We start from the raw sequence: 21,924 nt of genomic DNA, 5'->3' as shown, positions 1-21,924 counted from the left end.
CGTAAGACATTGTTGGTTAGGTACTCCGAAGGGCTGGTTCAGCCACTTAATTACAAATGTTTTCCTGTACTTCGCGCACAACCTGATTTTTTCATCGTGAAGTGTGAGAGTTGTTTGTTTAAGTGTATCTGATAAAGTGTAGGTGACTGTAATGGGTCCTTGTAGAGTGGTTTCATTTTTGTGTTGGACGATGATGAGAGATGGATGAAACTCGGTGCCAGCACGTATCTTACTCTTCTCGAATAATGCCAAGAGCCGGCCGAAGTGGCCGTGCGGTTAAAGGCGCTGCAGTCTGGAACCGCAAGACCGCTACGGTCGCAGGTTCGAATCCTGCCTCGGGCATGGATGTTTGTGATGTCCTTAGGTTAGTTAGGTTTAACTAGTTCTAAGTTCTAGGGGACTAATGACCTCAGCAGTTGAGTCCCATAGTGCTCAGAGCCATTTGAACCATTTAATGCCAAGAAGTCTGCCTTATTTAACGTCTCTTCCCGTCAAACGGACGGCCATCAATAGTGCCACATATCCTCACTTCATGAGACACTGCAGAGAGATTCGGAATTTAATCGTAGTGATCAATACCCATAAACTGAGTAAGCAGCCAACAAGACGTGGGGTACCGTACCCATGTGGTCACCCATTCTCAAGCACTGTCCATGCCTGACGTTTCTTAAATTCGGTGCTCTTAGAGGAATCAGTGTATTCAACGAGATAAGGCCGTTGAATACTCTGGTTCTTGTATGATCTAGACTTAATTGCATACTGAAATTCGGCCATGACTGCAAGTTAACTGACTTCAGAGCGGACGAGAACCGCACTTTGGCCACTTTGGCTCAGAGCAGTAGGTCTGTAAGCCACACCTCCGGTATTGTGTGCCACTGTTACGTAAGGACAGAGACGAGTCCTTTTATTGTAGTCAGTAACATCAAGAATGGACCAAAACTAAGTGAAGGAAAGTGCTCTATAGAGATTGAACCCGTTCCGGGTTGCAGCATCAACCTCGTCGCACATTCGCCTGGATGGAAAATTTTAGCCACTAAATCACAGGAACATTGTACAATGAGACAATTCTCATACTGGCATAGTTCAGAAAAGGGTTGGCGTCCTCGTTCCTGGACTTAAGGATGGCCAGAGGAATACCAATACCCTCAGATATGAGGTACAACAACTGCATGTGTGACTTCTCAGAGTCGGTCCACACTTGCTTTCAGGGTCGACAATGTCCGTTCGTATCGAGATACTCTGATAGATGTATTTATCATAGCTGAAGATATTCATCCCATGGATTCTACAGATATGAAACCTGTGGAAAATACTTGTGATACTCGAAGATACGAACCATATTTCCGACACCAGCCGTTTCTCGCGAATGGGATCGACTGTCAACAGACCACCCGAACTATTTTAATTAGAACATCCCACGTCGCTGCCAAAAACTATCTGGCAGCCACATCCTTCAGCAGACTTTTTGTTACTGTAGAAGAGTTTTTCATGGTTGTGCTCCATTTTTCAAAATGCGTACTTTCACGTTCACAACAGGTTTTTGGACATAATAGTATGTAATATTTCTTGTGATCACTTGATTCCATAATGCTTCCGACATACAGTTTGAGGAGTATGCTCATTTTCCTCCAGTATTCTATCAACACCGGGAGTCCCAAGACTTTCGTCAGAACTACACAGAAAGTAAGCTGAGTATACTTAGATGAGGAACCAACTACCGGAAATTAATATTTCATTAGGTACAAAATGCCTGACGAGTAATTCATGCAGTACAGTTTGTCATTGTTGTTGTGATTTTCAGTCTAAAGATTAGTTTTTTGTAACTCTTGGCACAGTGTCTCCTGCGCAATCCTCTTAGCTACTACAACTATTTGAACCTGTTTGATGGAGTAAAGCCTTTGTCTACCTCTGCCATGGTAATCCCTCACACTTCCTGCAGTCACTACACAATTTCTTTAGGCCTCGGGTTGCGCTCTCTCAACCGGTTCAGTATTTTGGTCCATTTGAGACATACGTTTCTGTCTGTCGCAATTTGATTCAGTACATTGTTATTAGTTTTCAGGTCTACCGGTCTATTCTTCAGCATTCTCCTGTAGCACCACTGAAGCTTCGTTCACTTGTTGTCTGAACCGTTCATCGTTCACTTTTCACTTCCCTCTAAAGCTACACTCCAGAAAAATACTGGTAAAAATAGACTTCGTAATATTAAAATTTCTGTTCTGTGTTAACAAATTTCTCCTTTTCAGAAAGATTGTTCCTGCTATTGCATTTTATACCCTCTGTACTTCGGTCGTCGTCAGTTATTTTGCTGCCCAAATTCGGAAACTCACCTACTGTTTTTAGAGTCTCATTTCCTAATATTATTACCACATCTTCGCCTGATTTAATTCGACTATATTCGATTATCCGTATTTTACTTTTGTTGATGTTCATTTTATAACCTTTCTTCAAGATACTGTCCACTCCGTTTACCTACTTTTGCAAATCCTTTGCCGTCTCTGACAGAAGTTTCTATTTTCCTGAAAATTAAATATCTATCAAAATTTCTCCTTGTTCACTGTATTTAATCCCTGCTGTCTTAAGAATTTCAGAGAATGTATTCCAATGAAGATTGTCAAAAGATTTGTCTAAATCTAGACTTCTATAAATGTGTTTCTTTTTTTTTCAACTTGTATTCCATACGAAGTGGTAGTGTCAGTACTGCCTTCCGTGTTTAATTCCTCTCGAAAACAAACTAAAATAATCTTCTCTAGGGTGGCTTCTATCACTTTTTCCATTCTTCAGTGCATAATTATTGTCAGCATTTCTGAACTGTGATTCATTAAACTTATGATTTGGTAGGCTATTTTCTTTTGAATGGGAAGTATTACACACTTCTCAACGTGTGAGAGTGTTTATAAACCGCCTATGTTTTATTTTTATTTGGTTTATAGCGGGACCTGAAGATGACGCAAATGTAGCATTGAAACTAGTCGTCTGAATAATAAATACCTTGAAAATACGGCTGTGGTGTTCCACTTCCATTTCTTTAGTCAGAAGATTTCTGGGACTCCCATTCCTGTATATGCATCGTTTGCTTGAAGCCACAGAATCTAATTTAACAATATATTCTTCATTTCTGGGCACAACCAGAATCAATTGTTTTCATATTACCAAATCTCTGGAAAATGAGATACTTTGTTTTCGACAGTCAGGTCCCTCATGTCATATAGTCTACCGTGTCGAATTGGTATCACAAAGAATCCGCAAGATTTTCATAAATAGTGGCCAATAAGAATTTTTCTCCTACAAAGTAATGGTGTTTTACATAAACGATTATTCAAACTTCATCCAAGCAACTTTCGGAATTCTTTGGAAAAGGTGACAGAAAATAAGCAGATCGCATCGAACAGTCAAAAAGAAATAACAGTTCAAAGAAACCGGTCCGTACGAAATAAATGTAGGTGCGTAGCCCTCTCACAGATTCAAGACTTCTTTACGACGAGGGTGATCAGCGAAGGCCTTTTTCGGATTATGGTTTTAAACTGAGCTTCTTCACAGACTGCATAAGATTAGGTCTAAACAAGCCCGTTTCATGTCAGTAGTCCCTAAACTGCAAAAATGAGTCCCTGTCTATCCTTAGAAACTGATAAAACCGCCCTGTCTTTGACTAGGGCTACCTAATGTCGTTTGTTTCATGTCGTGCCCTATGAAGAAGTCCTAGCACCACGAAACCCATTCACATAGCCGGCCGAAGTGGCCGAGCGGTTCTAGGCGCTACAGTCTGGAACCGCGCGAAAGCTACGGTCGCAGATTCGAATCCTGCCTCGGGCATGGGTGTGTGTGATGTCCTTAGGTTAGTCAGGTTTAAGTAGTTCTAAGTTCTAGGGGACTTATGACTTCAGCAGTTGAGTCCCATAGTGCTCAGAGTCAGCCCGTTCCCATATACAGTTTCAGGAGACCATGTACTCAGGAGATAATTGTGAAGAAATTACACGGTCGTTACATTAATCTGACAACCGTTTCAGGAGATAATTGTGAAGAAATTACACGGTCGTTACATTAATCTGACAACCGTCTATGTTCGACGTCAACGTGCAATAACCACTCACTGACGGCAGTTGGCAGCACTAGCACTGGAGAGTAGTTAAAACGTACCGGGGAGTGGGGGGGGGGGGACGCGAAAAGCAGTGCAGTCGTTGCCACTATGTGGAAAAGGAGCGATTCATCTGACGTTCAAAAGGACACGACCATAGGCTTTCGCGCCAGGCGTGGAGCCATTTCCGAAAGGCTAATGTTGGAAACTTTTCGCAAGTCGCCATGGTTAACGTATACCAGATGTGCAATTGTTGAGCAACCGACGCCCAGATGAATCAAGGAATTGCCAACAATGTCTTCTCAACGACTGTTCAGCAAACGTTGCTATGTATGGGCCTCCATAGCAGGCGCATCGTTCGTGCGCCCAAGCTTGCTGCCATTCACCGGCGACGAAGGCTGGAATTTTCACGACAGTGCCGCAGCTGAACGTCCACCGAGTAGCGACAGGTGGCCTTTTCAGACTAAATACGTTTTATGCTCCATCGGAAAGATGGCCTTTGGCGTATACGGCTCTGCAACAAACTTGGGAAGTGTCCAGTCCAGTGAAGAGAGTGTTACGGTCTGGGGAATGTTTTCGTGGCATTCCTCGGGTGAACTCGTCACTCTGGAAGGCACAATGGACAAACAGAACTAAGCATCTATCGTTAGGGACCATGTCTACCCCTACATACAGTTTATTTTTCCTCAACACGATGGCATCTATCAGCTGAACAATGCAACGTGTCACTCACTCGCAGCGTACGTGTCTGGTTCGAAGAGCACCAGGGTGAGTTTACCCTACTTCTCTGCCCATCAAATCCCACAGATTTAAATCAAATCAAGAGTCAGTAGGACCACTTCTATGGGGCTGTTTGCCCCATGGATCCTCAACCGTGGAACCTATCACAGCTGGGCACGGCACCGCTAGCGGCATAGCTCCACAGCACTGTCGGTGCCTTCCAGACCCTCAATGACTCCTTTTCTTTACTTCTGCGCTGCAATAAGTGGGTATTCAGGCTTTTGTCAAGTGGTCATATTAATGTGACAGGACCGTGTATTAGACAAACAGAAAATATACATTTCAGCGGGAAGTTGTTAACTCAAATTAGAGGTGGGCAATATAGGCACCGTTTGTGACGCTCTGAATATCAATATGTGCCTTCGATTCCTTGCAGTCGTTAACACGAAATGCTCGACAGAGCTCGACAGTAGCCCTCTGTGGAAATCTCTTCATTGGTATTGCCTATCTCCACGCGCGAACTGATTCGACGTGACGATACAGAGCGGATTGACTTGCCTACATGTTCTGGCATCCTTAGTCCAACCACGCCATGGGGAATATTAGGAATCAAAGCATAGAGAGATGATCTATCCGCCGATAAGTGTCAGTTTTCGGTATGTCTTGTAGTTTCTGCGAGGTCTGCTTCTGAAACCGTGGAGACGTTTATCAACCGCCCTGTATAGCTGACTGCACATTGAGTCTGTGATTTTTCGTACAATGGAAAATGGTTCCTGTACACATTTTTGCTGTTAACTCCAGTGTTTGAACTTCTGTGTATTGCTATTTGAAGAAAAACTACGAAATAAATTTTTTTAGTGCAGGGTGAAATCTGATGCATGCACGACCACGATGACTTGCTTTAAAAGAGATTGATAGTAATGTTCTTGAGACTATGAAAATAGACCTTGTGTGGTCGAAATGTGTTATAGATGAAACACTCTGAATACGTAATCCTCTCTACATGCTCTGGGTTATGCACTACAACAAGTCAGACGTTCCATAAAGCACACAATTTTAGTATGCTACCACATAATCATTTTGATTCCTTGTACAAAAGATGATAAAAGTCATTAATATTCTCGAATCATGTCTCTAAAGGAGACAAATTCCTTATAACAAAGTGAAACAGAGTTAATGTTAGTACTATTTAATGCTATTCTATCCACCAGTTCAAAGAGTTTTATAAAACGTTAATACTCTACTGTTTGTTATACAACACATATTTTAAGTATGCTCCGCTCGAAAGCCACAGCTGCTGTCTCTGCGTGCGCTCGAAATACTCATCTCATTTGTGTAGCACTTTCTAGCGTTTCTACCACATGTTTTGTGGGGAAAGCACGATAATAACACACGAATTTGATGCTTTCGTCACGGAGCTTCCTAAAGTAGTTTGGGACGCCCATTGCCTCAATAATATTAACGACTGTACGAAATAACGTTTTGAGACAACAGTGGAAAATTTTCTAAATGTTATTAGAATAATAATGCAATGGCATTTGTTCTGTAGGACTGCAATGAGGTCAGTTCTCAAGGTTTTCAGTACTTCATTTCAATTATTTGGAAAAGTGAAGAGGAAGCACACACACTTCTAAAATAGGAAGTATTAATAAAGCAAAATGTGCAGGAGAATTCTCGAAGAAACTGGAAAGACGGAGGAAGATGCGAAAGAAGGTCGTGGGCAGCGTCAGGATATCTCAGTACGAAGAGCATAGTCCGCGAAAAGTAAGATGCCGTGGTCGAATCTCGCCTTGAAAGACAATCTTAATCTGTCAGGAAATTCCACTACTGCGTACACAAACTGACGAATAAAATATTCATTCCGCGTGTACGATCAACTCGAAATCTTCAAAGCTGCGGATATCTGCCCCCCCCTTCCCCCCTTTGTCTAGCTGCGTAATTCTCAAACAGATAAGAACATTACACTACATTAAACGTGCATACTAAGAGACTCTGGTAGACAAAATCGCTCGTGGTGAGTGAATAAATCAGAAAGAGCACTGGTTACAACACAACTCGTATTCGGAAGGAGTGGGGATCGAAACTCCCTTTGAAATAACCGATTTAGATTTTCTCTATTCACATTACCTAAATAATGGATTTATTCTTTCGAGAAGAAAAGAGCCAGTACCTTTTCCCTAACCTATGTCCAATAGAGCTAGTGGCCCATCCATAACGACTATTTTTAGAACGAACGAATAAGACATACTTTGTATAAAGTCACTGTAGCAATATGTTGTTTATATTTATATGAAAATCATAATTATCACCAGATCAACTGCCAATAAAATTATTTTTGTTTTATTTCCATGACTAATGGTGATTTCAGGCTGTGATATCAGTTATTTCTCCTTCCGGTCTTCTCGAGGAAAGTCACTCTGCTTCTGCTTTGGTCTTCGTCTTCCCGTTTATGGACTGTTTTTGACTCCTCAGAAACCTTATACTTCCTCGGACTTTCTCATTCCAGTTGCTCTATACATCTATCTAAGCATCTTCATTCGAGCTACAGCTAGCTTCTTTCCCACGTCTTTGCTCCGTACAGAAAAGGTCTCACAGCTTTTTATTTGACGTGCCTTTAGATTTGACGTTTAGTCTATGTTTCCACTACCAAATATTCCAGAATTCTTAAGCAATCTTCCAATGTAGTTGATCCTATGTGATTCACCGCCGGAGATACAAAATAGTAGCAAGAAATGCAGAACAATTTCTGTAGTAGCTGTGATGGTTGTAGGTATATCCTTCATACGATAAGTAACAGCTGTGGCAAACGAAATGAATATAATAGTCTTATCTATATTTTGAGATTTTTTTTCCTTAACGAGGTTCGTAGCTGGACCGCAGTCTGCTTTTTGCATTGAGGTCAGAGACACAGCGAGAGCTGGCAAGGGTACACTCAAGGAGACTAACATACCATCGTTACGTAGCATTTAGCACCAGAAATTTATCCATGTTATTCAGAGGGTAGTGTTTTTAAAAAACTGTAGCATTTGTCTTCATTTTGTCATATTTTTTTATCATTTATCTCTGTGATAAGTGGTATAGTGGTAAGGCATTCGGAGTTGCAACCGAGTTACGGTTCCATTTTTGCACATTATATTACGGAGACAGTAATACCCTTCTCCACGTACTCCGAGTAGTATTCTTACCCTACCTTTTCTCTTTTTTCTTCTCTGTTTCTACCCTCTAACATCAGTTAACAATTTCCCCCATCCCTCCACCCGTTCATGAATTTAGTGTTTTAGTGTTTTAATTGGTAGCATTTCCATGTTTATTCAACTATTTACTCTCTCTTTTCACCGTTTTTTTCTTTTGCTTTCTTTCCTTCTTTTCTTACTATTTTATCGTCGTTTTCTCTCTCTGTCTCTCGTTTTCCCTATATCCTTCCCTGTATTCCTCATAGTCCTTATGCACTATTTATTCTACTTTTCGTTTCTCTTCCTCTCAATTTTGACTCATCATTTTCTTTAAGATATCTGTGGACCGCTTAACAGTGTTCTATGTTGGACCACCTACTGACGCCTCTTCTTTCATCTTTGACTTCCCTCGTCCTCACAAGTGTGTGGCCTTCAACTGACTATTTGTAATAAATAACATTTTTCTTGATACGTGGAACTTGGGCTCTCGAAGGTTTGAAAGAAGGGCATCTTTCACAGGAGTTTGTTGATACTCTCGTGCTGACTGTACTACCCGTTACGAAGCGCACATTTCTTCTTTGAATCTTCCCTATTGCTCTCAATTCAGCTCCAAAATTTTTTAGGACGACGAACAGTACTCAAGAATTGGCTGAAAACAATTTTATGAAAAGTCTCCTGCATGGGCGAACTTCACTTTGGTTCTCTCGACACATCCGAGTTTGGTCTACAGCATCTTCAATATCGGATTAAAGCTCAGACTAGTAAATTATATCAGGGAGATTAAAGGAACGAGCTGGTGCCCTGTAAACTGTACTTGAACCTTTATTTCAAAAGTATTGCCCAGCACTGTTGATGCGCTTGTCCCACTGTGACACATGGCCGTAAATTACCGTCAGGTAAAATTCTTGTGGTTGCTTCGTGGACCAGTTACGAACCTTCTGCTCCACTTCCTTGTCTGTGGTGAATCGTTTCCTCTCAGAGCCATCTGTAACTCATCCGCAATGGCATAATCGCAGGAGGACAGGTGCAGACTGTATAGAGGATAACTGAGGACTTCTCATTTGAATCTATGCATGAGCTCCTTGACTGTGTATGCGATCTCGCTCTGTCGTGGAGCTGGTGGTTTGCCTTGGTCGTTTCAATTTGATCTCTTTGCGAAGAGTAGTCGAAGAAAAAGGCTTGCTTAATCTTTCCCGCACTTCAGTTTTTTGGATGACGTAGATGCTGCACGCTTCTACTGGAGACATCGTCGTTTTGTCTCTGGTTCTCAGTGATGGTACTATGTCTCGTCTCTGGGTACAATGCGTGACAGGAGCTCATCCCCTTTCCTGGCATAGCGCCGCTGATGCTGGAGATAGACTTCCATTCGACATACTTTCTGTGCTGGTTAAATACTTTGAGGCACCCTTTGGACGCTTTTTTGAGAAATTTGAAACTATTCTTAAGTACTTTCGACTCTGAATCCGATTTCTGCTACAATGGCTGTACTTTAACTCGTCGCTCTCGAATAATTTGGCCATCCACCTGCTGGACAGTGCCATTAGTAATGCGGTGTATCGTTCCAGACCATAAATCACTGACCAACGACATCCGTCCTTCCCTGAATCGCTTGTGCCACCCCTTGACTCTAGCAACGGAAATGATGTGTTCTCCGTACACTGGTGCCATTCCTTGATGAATTTCGGTTCCCCGCACTCCTTACGCTGTTAGGCAGCTCAGTAACCCCCTTTTCCTTCATTTGAAGCCTCCACTTAACTCTTTTCTGCACGACCGAGTGTAGTGGACGGTCGACGCACACGACTGTTTGCTCTATTGCCACGTGGGTGTGCTCCCATATCCCTCTAGCGGCGAATCTGGGACAGACATGTTCTTATAGGGACCGCATCTTCCTCCGCAGGGAATGACATTACTATTCATTCAGCGCTTTTCTTTTTAAAGCCCTCGGCTCGTTTCTTTTTGATTGCGCCTTATAAATTTCAACTTGTCTACAAGTTATGGGAAGGTAACTCTTTTAATAGGGAGCTGTCGACGGAGATCCGAAATCGAACAACTGCTTAGCAAAACGTGTGAAATTTGAAAAATGGAAGGTAGTACTGTTAGAAATGAATCTGTATGGGTGGATCGTGAGACGTGCTTGGGTACACTACCTGACCACTAGATGTCGCAAGAGATGCATACACGAATATAAAAGGAGGGGGGGGGGGGGTAGCGTATTGCCATTAGAGAAACAGTAACACCAGAGTGGGTTGGCCAGGAGGGCTCAATACCGTCGACCATGGATTAGACTTTGGATGTGACATGAGTAACAAATTCATCAGGGATTTTTCGATCCTTCCGAAGCCGCCCGGGACGATCGTTGGTGATGTGATTCTGAAGTGGAAGCACGGAACCAAACCAGTCAGACCCCATGTACTGACAGACATTGGCGTCGAGCATTATGGAAGTTGGAAGATCGCATGAAGTTAGTGGAAGGAATCACTCGTAAGTTCCAAACCGTTGCTAGCAGTCCAGGTAGGACGATGAGGCGTGTAGAGAGCTAAAAGAAGGGTACAGAGTGGTCGAGCAGCTGTAGTCAATGCTGAGTGACGCTTGAGGTGGTATAAAGAGCGACGCCACTGAATAGTGGATGACTGGTAGAGTGACGAGTCACTCTATACACTGAAATGAAATGATCGTACCGCGTTGGTGGCCGGGAGTCCCAAATGCAGAAATTCGGCCGCTGAGTTGCAAGTCACTGGATGAGTTGCATGTGGATGATGATGTAAAGGTGACGATGACAATAAAACACCCAGTCTCAGATACGGCCGGAAATCGAACCCAGGCCCACTGCATGGTAGTCAGATGTGCTGACCCCTCAGCTAGGAAGGCGGGCACGCTACACGCTTTGGCAGCCTGAGAGGAGGGTTTGGTTTTCGCGAATGTCTGGAGAATTTTACCTGCTACCATGTGTAGCGTCAACAATGAAGTATGGAGGATGTGGTGTTATGAAATGTGGGTATTTTTCGAAGTCAGGGTGTGGTCCCCTTAGAGCGCTTTTGCGGAAGAATATGAATACATTTTACATCATTACGTTTTGCATACAGTTAAGGAATATTTCGGAGACGGTGATTGTATGAGGATGATAATGCAGCCTGTCATAAAACAACATCTTTGAGGCAACGGTTTGTGGAAAATAACATTCCTGAAGTGTACGAGGCTGCCCTGTGTCCAGATCTGAACCAGATGGAACACCTTTACGATGAGATCTCTACTACCTGTGGTTTGGGCTCCGTAGGAAGAATGGGCTGCAATTCCTCCACAGACATTCAGACACTTCACAGAAAGTGTCACCAACACATTTCAAACCGTCATGAGGGCGAAAGGTGGACACAACTCATATTAATGTCCACTAATAGACGTTCAGATACTTTGCACCAGACAATGTAGATCGGTAAGTGCATTACTTACAGAAACCACACCAGAGGCAAAATGATTCGTTCCGGAAAATCGTAAAACAGTTCTGTTAAGACACTTTGGAATAGTAGAGAGGAAAAAGGAAGGTCCGTAGGGCTGACGTAACGAGTGCAGATGGGGATGATGACAGCGCGGGTGTCGGGTCGCGGTCAGAACGAGAAGAACCTGAAGGTCGAGGTGACGAGCGAGCGGACGGCGCGGCGCAGAGACAGCGGCCAGGCCACGTCGCCAGAGGCGGGTGCGGGGGCGGAGCGCGAGTGTCGGCGTGAGTGGGGGCGGAGGGATGGCTTACCACTGCGCGCCGGGCGCGGCCGCGGCCGCCGCTGCGGCTGTGGCTGGGGGCCGAGGAGCGCGCGCGCGCCCCGCGCCGCCGCCTCACCTCGAGCTGCGCCTCCGCCGCCTCCGCCGCCGCCGCCGCCGCCGCAGGGCCCGCCGCCGGCGAGGGCGAGTGCGGGGGCGGCGCCAGCACCACGAGGCTGGGGCTGCCCGCCAGGATGTCCCGCAGCTCGCGCAGGAAGGCGCCGAAGAAGGGCACGACGCGGCACTCCGACATCGCCAGCGCCCGCGCCAGCGCGCGCTCGTACTCGGCCGACAGCAGCGCCGCCGACAGGAAGTCCAGCACCGGCAGCGACTCCTTCTCCGTGATCGACAGCCAGAACGGTTTCAGCTTGTTTGACCTGCGGACACACGGCGGAGTGGCGCACTTAGACGTCGTAAATGAGACTCTCAGAAAATTCAAATCGGCCACGCGGGAATGGCTAATACTGGGAGAAGACATGATGGAATTACATTTTCCTGGAGACATGTGAGTCTCAACTTATGTTCGATAAGGACAGAACCTGAAGCAATGAATTAAATTTTGTGCCGCGGCTGAGAATCGAACCCAGGTCTCCTGCTTACTAGGCAGATGTGCTAACCACTACACACCGTAGCACTGTGGGTACTACAGCTGCACAGAATACACTAGTCCAGTGCTATCCCTAAACAAACGTCAATTTACAACTTCAGCCCGATCCCCCCCCCGCCCCTTACATAGTCAGTATTGCCAAGGCTCCCTGACAACTTATCAGATCATAGATCACCTGCAGCTGAGCTACAGGCAGCATTTCCCCATTACGTACTAAAATGGGTGCTATTCCAATGTTGGAGGGCATTTGCAACATTGACGATTTAAGAAGGGGAAAATGGGATGAAGGTGTGATCTGAAGTGTGTGTTAGGGAGGTCAATGGACTAGAATATAGTCTATGCAGGGGTGGTAGTCACGATGCTACAGTGGTGTAGTGGTTAGCACATCTCATTAGTGAGCAAGAGATTTGGGTTTAAGCCTCAGTCATTATACAAATTTTAATTCATTGGTTCAGCTTCTAGCCTTCACTGTGAGTAGAATTTGACGGAATACTGAAAGATATAAGGTCCCTGCAGTATACGATATTCCCTCAGTCCCTGCAGTATACGATATTCCCTCAGAATTGTAGAGATCGTTGGGAAAGCCAGCCACGAGAAAAATATTCCACTTGACATGCAAGATATATGAAACAACTGAAATACCAGATTTCAATTAGCATGTAATATTTCCAGATCCAAAGAAAGTTGGTACTGACAGGTCTGAATATTATGTTTGCAATAGACTGGCACGAATTACACTCTAGGAATAAATAAATAAGTAAACACACGTCACACCACGAAGGAATTAAATTCGTAGATGTGACGTACATGTACAGACAAACATCCTATTACTATTTCAGAAAAAATTGATTATTTGTTCATGAGAAAGAGCTTCACAAACTGTGCAAGTCAGTAATGTGTTGGACCACCTCTGGCCCTTACGCAAGCAGTTGTTCTCCTTGACATTGATTGACAGAGTTACAGGATGTCCTCCTGAGGGATATCGTGGCAAATTGTGTCTAACTGGCGCGTTAGAGCGTCAAAATCCGGGCGAGATGGAAGGGGCGGCTCGTTGGAGGGCTCTGCTCATAATGGTCTAAACATTCTCAATGGAAAGGCTCTGGCAAACATGAAGACAAGCAGGAGAAACTCTCGCCGCTTGCGAGCGGGCGTTATCTTCCTGAAATATAATCTCTGGAAAGTTTACCATGAGGGGCAACAAAACAGGGCGCGGAATATCCTCGACGTAAGGCTGTGTAGTAAAAGGGTGCCATGAATAGCAATCGAAGACCTCCTGCTATGAAATGAAATGGCACCTCAGACCACCGTTCCTGGTTGTCGGGCTGTACGCCAGGCGACATTAAGATTGGTATACCTCTGGCGTCTCAAGACATGTATTCCCTGGTCATCGGGGCTTAATTCGAAGCGGGCTAATGAGATTCCAGGCCGACAACGTCTCTGGGGAAGCCCCAGACAGAGGTGATACCAACCCGACTGTCGCCTGGTGCCGGCCGGAATGGCCGAGCGGTTCTAGGCGCTACAGTCTGGAACAGCGCGACCGCTACGGTCGGAGGTTCGAATCCTGCCTCGGGCATGAATGTGTGTGATGTCCTTAGGTTAGTTAGGTTTAAGTAGTTCTAAGTTCTAGGGGACTGATGACCTCAGAAGTTAAGTCCCGTAGTGCTCAGAGCCATTTGAACCATTTGTCGCCTGCTGTAGGGTCCAACAACCAGGAGTGACGATGTGGGGTACCATTTCATTTCATAGCATTATCCCTTTGGTTGTTAGCCACAACACACTTACAGCACAGCGATACGTTAACGATTTTCTACGCCCCGTTTAGTTCCCCTTTATGGAAAGCCATCCTGGGCTTACATTCCAGCAAGATAATTCCCACCCACACATAGTCGCCGGATCTTTCCCTAGTTGAGGACATTTGGAGCATTATGGGCAGGGCCCTCCAACTATGTCGGGATTTCGACGGTCTCAGACGCCAGTTGTACAGAATTTGGTACGATATCCCTGAGGAGGATATCACACAATTTTATAAATCAATGCCAAGCCTAATAACTGCTTCAGTAATGGCCAGAGGTGGGCCAACGTGTCATTGACTTGCTCAGCTTGTGAGGTTCTTTCTCGCGAATAAATCAACTAAATTTCCTGAAATTGTAATCATTTGTTTGACTGTACATGCACATCACATCTACCGATTTCAGTCTCATTCGGATAATTCCTTGGTGGTGCGTCGATTTTTCGTTTTGTTTTAGTTTATTTATAGAAGTTGGAATACTGGTAGAAGCCATACTCAGAGACGACTAATTTCAGTTCCGGAGAAATTTAGGAAAGAGTGAGGCGGTACTGACGCACCAACTATCTTAGAAGAAAGGAAAATCTAAATTTATAGTGTTTGTAGATTTAGAGAAAGCTTTTGTGTTGTTGACCGGAACACACTCTTTCAAGTATTTGAGATGGGAATGACACACAGTTGTTGCCTATCCCCGATGCCTATATCCTGTACATTGAGCACGCAGTAAAGGAAATCAAAGAAAAATTTGGAGAAGGAATTCTACAACTACATCTACATGGATACTCTGAATATCGCATTTAAGTGTCTCGCAGAGTGTTCATCGAACCACGTTCACAATTCTCTATTTTTCCTATATCGTATAGCTCGCGGAAAGAACGATCACCTACATCTTTCAGTACGAGTTCTGATTTTCCTTATTTTATCATGGTGATCGTCTCCCTATGGAGGTCGGCGTCAACAAAATGGTTTCGCATTCGGAGGAGAAATCGGTCATTGGAATTTCGTGAGGAGATTGCTCCGCAACGAAAAACGCCTTTGTTTTAATGATGTCCAGCCCAAATACTGTATAATTTCACTGACACTCTCTCCCCTATTTCGCGATAGTACAAAACGTGCTGCCTTTCTTTGAACTTTTTCGATGCACTCCGTCAGTCCTATCTGGTAAGGATCCCACACCGCACAGCAGTATTTTAAAAGAGGACGGACATGAGTAGTGTAGGCAATCTCCTTAGATCTGTTACATTTTCTGTGTCCTACCAATAAAACGCAGTCTTTGGTTAGCCTTCCGCAAAACATTTTCTATGTGTTCCTTCCAATTTAAGTTGTTCGTAATTGTAATTCCTAGGTATTTAGTTGAATTTACGGTCTTTAGATTTGACTGATTTATCGTGTAACCGAAGTTGAACGGATTCCTTTTAGCGCTCACTCTTTTCGTTATTTAGGGTCGATTGCCAATTTTCGCGCCATACAGATATCTTTTCTAAATCGTTTTGTAATTCGTTTTGGTTTTCTGTTGACTTTACTAATCGATAAACGACGGCGTCATCCGCAAACAACCTAAGACGGCTGCTCAGACTGTCTCCCAAATCGTTTATATAGATAAGGAACAGCAAAGGTTCTGTAAAACTAACGTGGGGAACGCCAGAATTCGCTTCTGTCTTACTCGAAGACATTCCGTCAATTACTATGAACTGTGAATGTTCAAGAAGAAGACACAAAACTTTTCACGTTCGTCGATGACACCTTAATTCTGACAGAGACAACAAAGAACTTGAAAGGACAGCTGAACGGAATCGAAGGCGTCGAAAAGAGAGTATAAGATGAACGTCAACAAAAATAAAACATGGGTAACGGAAGGTAGTCGAACTAAATCAGGAGTTGCTGAGGGAATTAGATTAGGAAATGAGGCATCAAAAGTAGTTGATAAGTTTCGGTACTGGGCAGTAAAATAACTGATGATGATGGACGTAAGGAGGATACAAAAAGTAGACAAGCTATAGGAACGAAAATATTGTTGAAGAAGAGGAATGTGTTAAGACTGAATACAAAAAAATGGCTCTGAGCACTATGGGACTTAACAGCTGTGGTCATCAGTCCCCTAGAACTTAGAACTACTTAAACCTAACTAACCTAAGGACATCACACACATCCATGCCCGAGGCAGGATTCGAACCTGCGACCGTAGCGGTCGTGCGGTTCCAGACTGAAGCGCCTTTAACCGCGCGGCCACTCCGGCCGGCCTGAACGTTAGACCGCGTAACTAATGAAGAGGTACTGAATCAGGCTGGGAAGAAAAGAAATTTATTGCATAATTTGACTGTAAGAAGGGATCGATTGATAGGAAGTATTCTGAGGCGCAGGGAACTTTCGCTTTGCTATTGGAGGAAAGTATCAGGGAGTAAACGTTGTAGAGGGAGACCAAGGAAAGAATACGCAAGGAAGTACAAATGAATGTAGATTTCAGTAGTTATTCGGAGATGATGAGACTTTCACAGGATAGACTAGCTGTTTAGCTGCCGAACTGTAGACCACAACAACAACGACAGTTTCTCCGATGGCGTCACAAACATTCAGGGAGAAGGGACAATGTATCATTTATGAACACAAATCGGGGTTGTGTGTCGATAGTTATGGAACCAAACGTGACGTGGGCTAACTCTGCCAGTGGAGTACGGGTATCTACAAATTATTCTTGGTGCAGTCAATAAAAATGATTATTATGAACGTAGAAATGAATATTTCATGATAAATTGTTACGGTCCGCTTTCTCTTGCTACTAGACAATATCCATTTCAGGTTCTTTCTTAGAACAAATTGGTACTGTATTAATTTGTCTGTCTGTGTGACAGGGCAGAATGTGAGTTCAGTTTGTGAAGATTTCTGTTCTAGGCAGTGGTGAGTGGGGTGATGGTAGTACTGGGGGACGACTGCGTTCCCTGAGTAGTCGCTTGCTGGCAGTGTGTTAACCAATGTGAAATTTAACATATACATTGCATATAAAACAATAACAGTAAGATTGCAGGCCGCAGTGGTCCAACGGTTCTAGGCGCTTCAGTCCGGAACCGCGCTGCTGCTGCGGTCTCAGGTTCGAATCCTACCTCGGGCATGGATGTGTGTGATGTCCTTAGGTTAGTTAGGTTTAAGTAGTTCTAAGTCTAGGGGACTGATGACCTCAGATGTTAAGTCCCATAGTGCTTAGAGCCCTTTGAACCATTTTGAACAGTAAAATTACTCGCCTTTTGACATATTAGTTGCCTAGCGTGAGGTAAGAAACTGCCAATCTTAACTGGAGGGGACTGGGAATAGTTGTTACAATTCATTTCAATGATGTTTGTACAAGAACATTTTAGAGTTATTTTAATGCGAAACAGCTTGTAATGTAGCACCATTGTTACAGATTCACCGCATTTTTTTTTCCCTTTAAGCTCAGCTAACAGGAATATCATTGATGATTATTACGGGTGATGCACATTGTTACAGTTTGCCCTACAATGTGACATGTTGTTACAGTGGGTGGAGTAAACCGTTATTCATAGTGTAGCCTAATAGGCGTTGACAAAAATGTTACAGTTTTTATTATTGTTTTTCTCTTAAATGTAATTTGTTATCAATATTAGAGAAAAGTCTGTTTTGTTTTTAAAAATTGCTTTTAATCTGACATTACTTCGTTTTCCGCTTCAGTATATATTACTTGTGGCGTTGTGCCTCTGTTTGTCTTCTTTTTGCAATTTCTCATGTTGCCTTCACAATGAAGATACATAATAAGAAGCTGCACATGACACGAGGCAGGTTTTTTCATCGTAACAACTAGCCTCACCGAATTTGTAACAAATTACCCCACAAATCGCCACTTCATGTTTGGTTACAGTTAAGCATCAGTTTTCGCTTGTAGAGAAATTTTAATCATATTAACTCTCATCTGGAATTAAGACTTCCACATGATACATTACTTGTACACATATACAGAAAGTCAACATTGCTAGTAGAAAAGTACTCCGAAAAGAAAAAAAGTTAGAAACAGATAGAGAAACTAACATTTATGATCACAGTTCCTCTAATACTGACAACCCGCCAGGTTTTTTCATTTTTGTATGGCACATATTGTCACAGAATTAAATTAAAAGTAGTTTGCACTGCACCGTTCCAACCGAGGTTTCCCTTATTGTAACGTAAATGGTGGAACTAGAAATTCTCACCTGTATCTCATAAGCAGCGCGTCTGGTTTTTAGTTGAAAAATCCACGACACTAAAATGGATCATGACTCGTAAAGCCCTCTCTGCCTGGTTAATGAAAAGATTTTATAAATGTACGTGAGGTTGAAATGCACACTGGGTATAATCCAGTATCAAGAAGGTTACTCGCTTTCCGAGGTAGCGGTCGCCTACCGTGAGCTGAGTGGCAGCCAACCGTAACTATACAACAATGTCAGTATCATCCTCTTAATAAGTTGTTAACATGGTTTGCACAAAAGCGCTTTGCTCGCATGTCAATTAATATGCGCTGCTCGCCGCAATGCACAAACGCGGCATAGCTAAACGTAAAAAAAGAAAAAAGAATACGGTTGTATTGAGGAGAGGTGCTAGTGAGCAGCATTATTCAGAAGGTGTTACGACCTATGAGAGCCTCTGTTTACAGAAGTTAAGGCAATTTTTGTCGCTCCAATCGCCAGCTACGTAGACAGATGGATTGTGTAGCAGCAAGAATCTTGTCAATGTATGATCTCCAAACTGTTTCGTTAGCGAGGAGGTATGGTTTTAATGAACGTACGGATTCGCCAGCGGGAAGCCAAAGGTTCTCATTAAAAACTTGCCCAGCAAGATTCACCCGCAACATTTTGTGGTGTTCGTTAGACACAAAATAGAGGTAAATGCAGCTTATAGTAGATCGTATAGTTAAGTGATCTACTTCTCCGTGCAAATATATACAGCGGCAAGAAAATATTAAACGCTATAATATGTTACAAATTAGATTTTAATACTTCTTACCTTTAATATAGGATCCAGTTATACTGGCCGAGGGTCATGCAAGGACTGAACAATTTCATTTATAGTAAAAATTCACTCTTAGTTACATTCTCGTACACTGTACAAATCATCTATTGTATAAAATCTTTTACTTTAAAGAGCATATTTGATTGTACATGACTACTTAGAGTTGTACGCCATATCGAGATTTCAAACCAGATCCTTGTAGTCACCGGGCAGTTGGCCACCAGTGACGCCATCTTATCATATCTACCGGATCCTTCCGTAGCTTCAACCTGCCAAGCAATCCTCTCGTTTCCTTAAAAATGTTGCTTGGAGTAAAAGAATGAATTCTCGTTAAAATAACTTCCCTCTATATCATTTTTCTCGGAAGTCCTCGTCTCACAGTTTCGTGGCAAAGTTTCGGTCCGATGGTGTAATTAGTAGCATTATGCCCTCAATAGTAAGGCGTCCGGGTTCGAATCCCGGTTGGGCACACTGCTCAAACTTACCACATAATGCAGGGGCAATAAAAACAATAAGTAAGGAATAATTCTGTGGACAACTTCGCGAGAGGAGCAGACAACGCATCGATCGTTGTGATATAAAGCACTGTCTCTCGAAGCAGGACAGCAGAGGAAACATTGTGGAGGTTAGATGCAGATCAGTCTACATGGATCTCACTATTGAGAATTTTGAGCGTAGAAGGTAAAGAAAGACGAAAATATTTGCTTGCAAGATATGGAAGGAGAGGGAGGACTACTACAAATGAATGGAAAGATAGAAAAATTAGACAGGGAAGAGATGCTTGATTGTTTTTTAAGATTAAAACAATTTTGAGATCATCGGCTATTTAATTTTCTTTTTAAATTAATATCTCTTTACTCCGTCATTCACTTTTACTTTATCAGATTATTTCAGCACGGGGTCATTATCGAAAAGTTCGTGAAATGTGCAACACAACAAGAAAAAACATCGGTATATCGGTAACAAAGGAAATTAGTATAGTTTACGCAATATTACCTCGTCAAATAATATTGTAAAGAATTCTATTGTATCGGCAGCATACCTACAAAAATCAAAGCTCCATCTACTGAGGATGTCCCAGGAGGACGGCCAATATTCAAGGATGTGACGGGAAGGATCATTAAGCAAAGAAATCTAGCAAGCATGGGTTCTTATATGACACCTTACGAGCTATGGGCACTTCTTCATCTCCGACAAAAATGGTTCAAATGGCTCTGAGCACTATGGGACTTAACTGCTGAGGTCATCAGTCCCCTAGAACTTAGAACTACTTAAACCTAACTAACCCAAGGACATCACACACATCCGTGCCCGAGGCAGGATTCGAACCTGCGACGGTAGCGGTCGCGCGGTTCCAGACTGTAGCGCCTAGAACTGCTCGGCCACCCCGGCCGGCTCATCTCCGACACTGTAAAAGGAATTTCTACTGAAAGCTCTTTGCTTTCCATATTTTGGGAGGAGGCATTACGGACCAACCAAGCAAAAAACTCTGTAAATGTGGGTTCTAAAATGCATACCTTAAGAGCGATGAGCACTTGTTCAGTAAAAGACATGCTACACAGAAACGATGATGAACAATTGCTCATAGCTCTTAAAGTATGAACGCCTCCGTAATGAGTTTACAAACGTGATACAATGTTTCGATCTCCATACACCTGTGAAAGCCTTTTTTCGGTTGTGAAACTAGTTGAGTCATAATTAAGTTGCAAACCAAGTGATAAAAAATCTGCGAAATTAGCTGTGTGTGACCGTAATGTAACAGTTTGTACCGGGTATAAATTTTATTATGTCTTCAGCGTTCCAAAAATAATAAAATGATACAGAAAACTTTTCTGTATCTGATCTAAATCTTTACGAAATATGAAACAAAGGTGCAAGCAAAATGTTTAATGCTCTTTGTACGACTGTATTGCCATCTAAATACGACACGTTCGTGATTTCCGCATATTCTACCTCAGATAGCATAGCGTGATAGCGGGGGAAATGTGCAGCTAGGCCACAGAACTCTGCACATGAGCGAGAGAATTGCACGCCTGCAGAATTCTGGGCTGCCCTCGATCCACATCTTCCTCCGATACTCACTAAAATTTTAGAAGTACTACAGAAATTAACACGATAATATCCCCAAACACGTTCATAGGATTTGTCTACCTGGAAAAAGTTTTCGACAATGTAAAATGGTGCAAGATGTTCGAAATTCTGAGAAAAATAGGGGTAAGCTGTAGGAACAGACGGGTAATATACAATGTGTACAAGAGCCACAGGGGAATAATAAGAATGGACGACCAAGAACGAATTGCTCGGATTAAAAAGCGTATAAGACAGGGATGTAGTCTTTCACACCTACCGGATTAAAAAGCGTATAAGACAGGGTTGTATTTTTCACCCCTACTGTTCAATCTGTACATCGAAGAAGTAGTGACGGAAATATAAAAAAGATTTAGGATTAGAATTAAAATTCGATGTGAAAGGATATCAATGATACGATTCGCTGATGACATTGCTATCCTGAGTGCCAGGGAAGAAGAATTACAGGATCTGCTGAATGGAATGAACTGTCTAATGAGTATAGAATATGGTTCAAATGGTTCAAATGACTCTGAGGACTATGGGACTTAACTTCTGAGGTCATCAGTTCCCTAGAACTTAGAACTACTGAAACCTAACCAACCTAAGGACATCACACACACCCATGCCCGAGGCAGGATTCGAACCTGCGACGGTAGCGGTCGCGCGGTTCCAGACTGTAGCGCCTAGAGCCGCTCGGCCACTGCGGCCGGCACAGAATATGGGTTGAGAGTAAACCGAAGAAAGCCGA

The 21,924-nt window shown here is 43.2% G+C and overlaps 1 protein-coding gene and 1 non-coding gene across 2 annotated transcripts in view; both read right to left on the bottom strand.

The window, feature by feature from the left end:
* LOC126455985 (1-phosphatidylinositol 4,5-bisphosphate phosphodiesterase epsilon-1-like) overlaps nucleotides 1-21,924 on the bottom strand; it is a 464,968-nt gene that overhangs the window by 177,743 nt on the left and 265,301 nt on the right. The window contains exon 7 of the mRNA XM_050091742.1: nucleotides 11,801-12,098. Within this exon, the coding sequence (XP_049947699.1) occupies nucleotides 11,801-12,098 (298 nt within the window). The remainder of the gene's footprint in view (nucleotides 1-11,800; nucleotides 12,099-21,924) is intronic.
* Nucleotides 12,284-12,354, bottom strand: Trnat-agu (transfer RNA threonine (anticodon AGU)). Its single transcript has one exon. It is a non-coding gene; the product is annotated as a tRNA-Thr (tRNA).

The sequence above is a fragment of the Schistocerca serialis genome, chromosome 2, assembly GCF_023864345.2.
Source record: "Schistocerca serialis cubense isolate TAMUIC-IGC-003099 chromosome 2, iqSchSeri2.2, whole genome shotgun sequence".
NCBI lineage: Eukaryota > Metazoa > Arthropoda > Insecta > Orthoptera > Acrididae > Schistocerca > Schistocerca serialis.
This window is presented reverse-complemented; position numbering and strand designations above follow the sequence as displayed.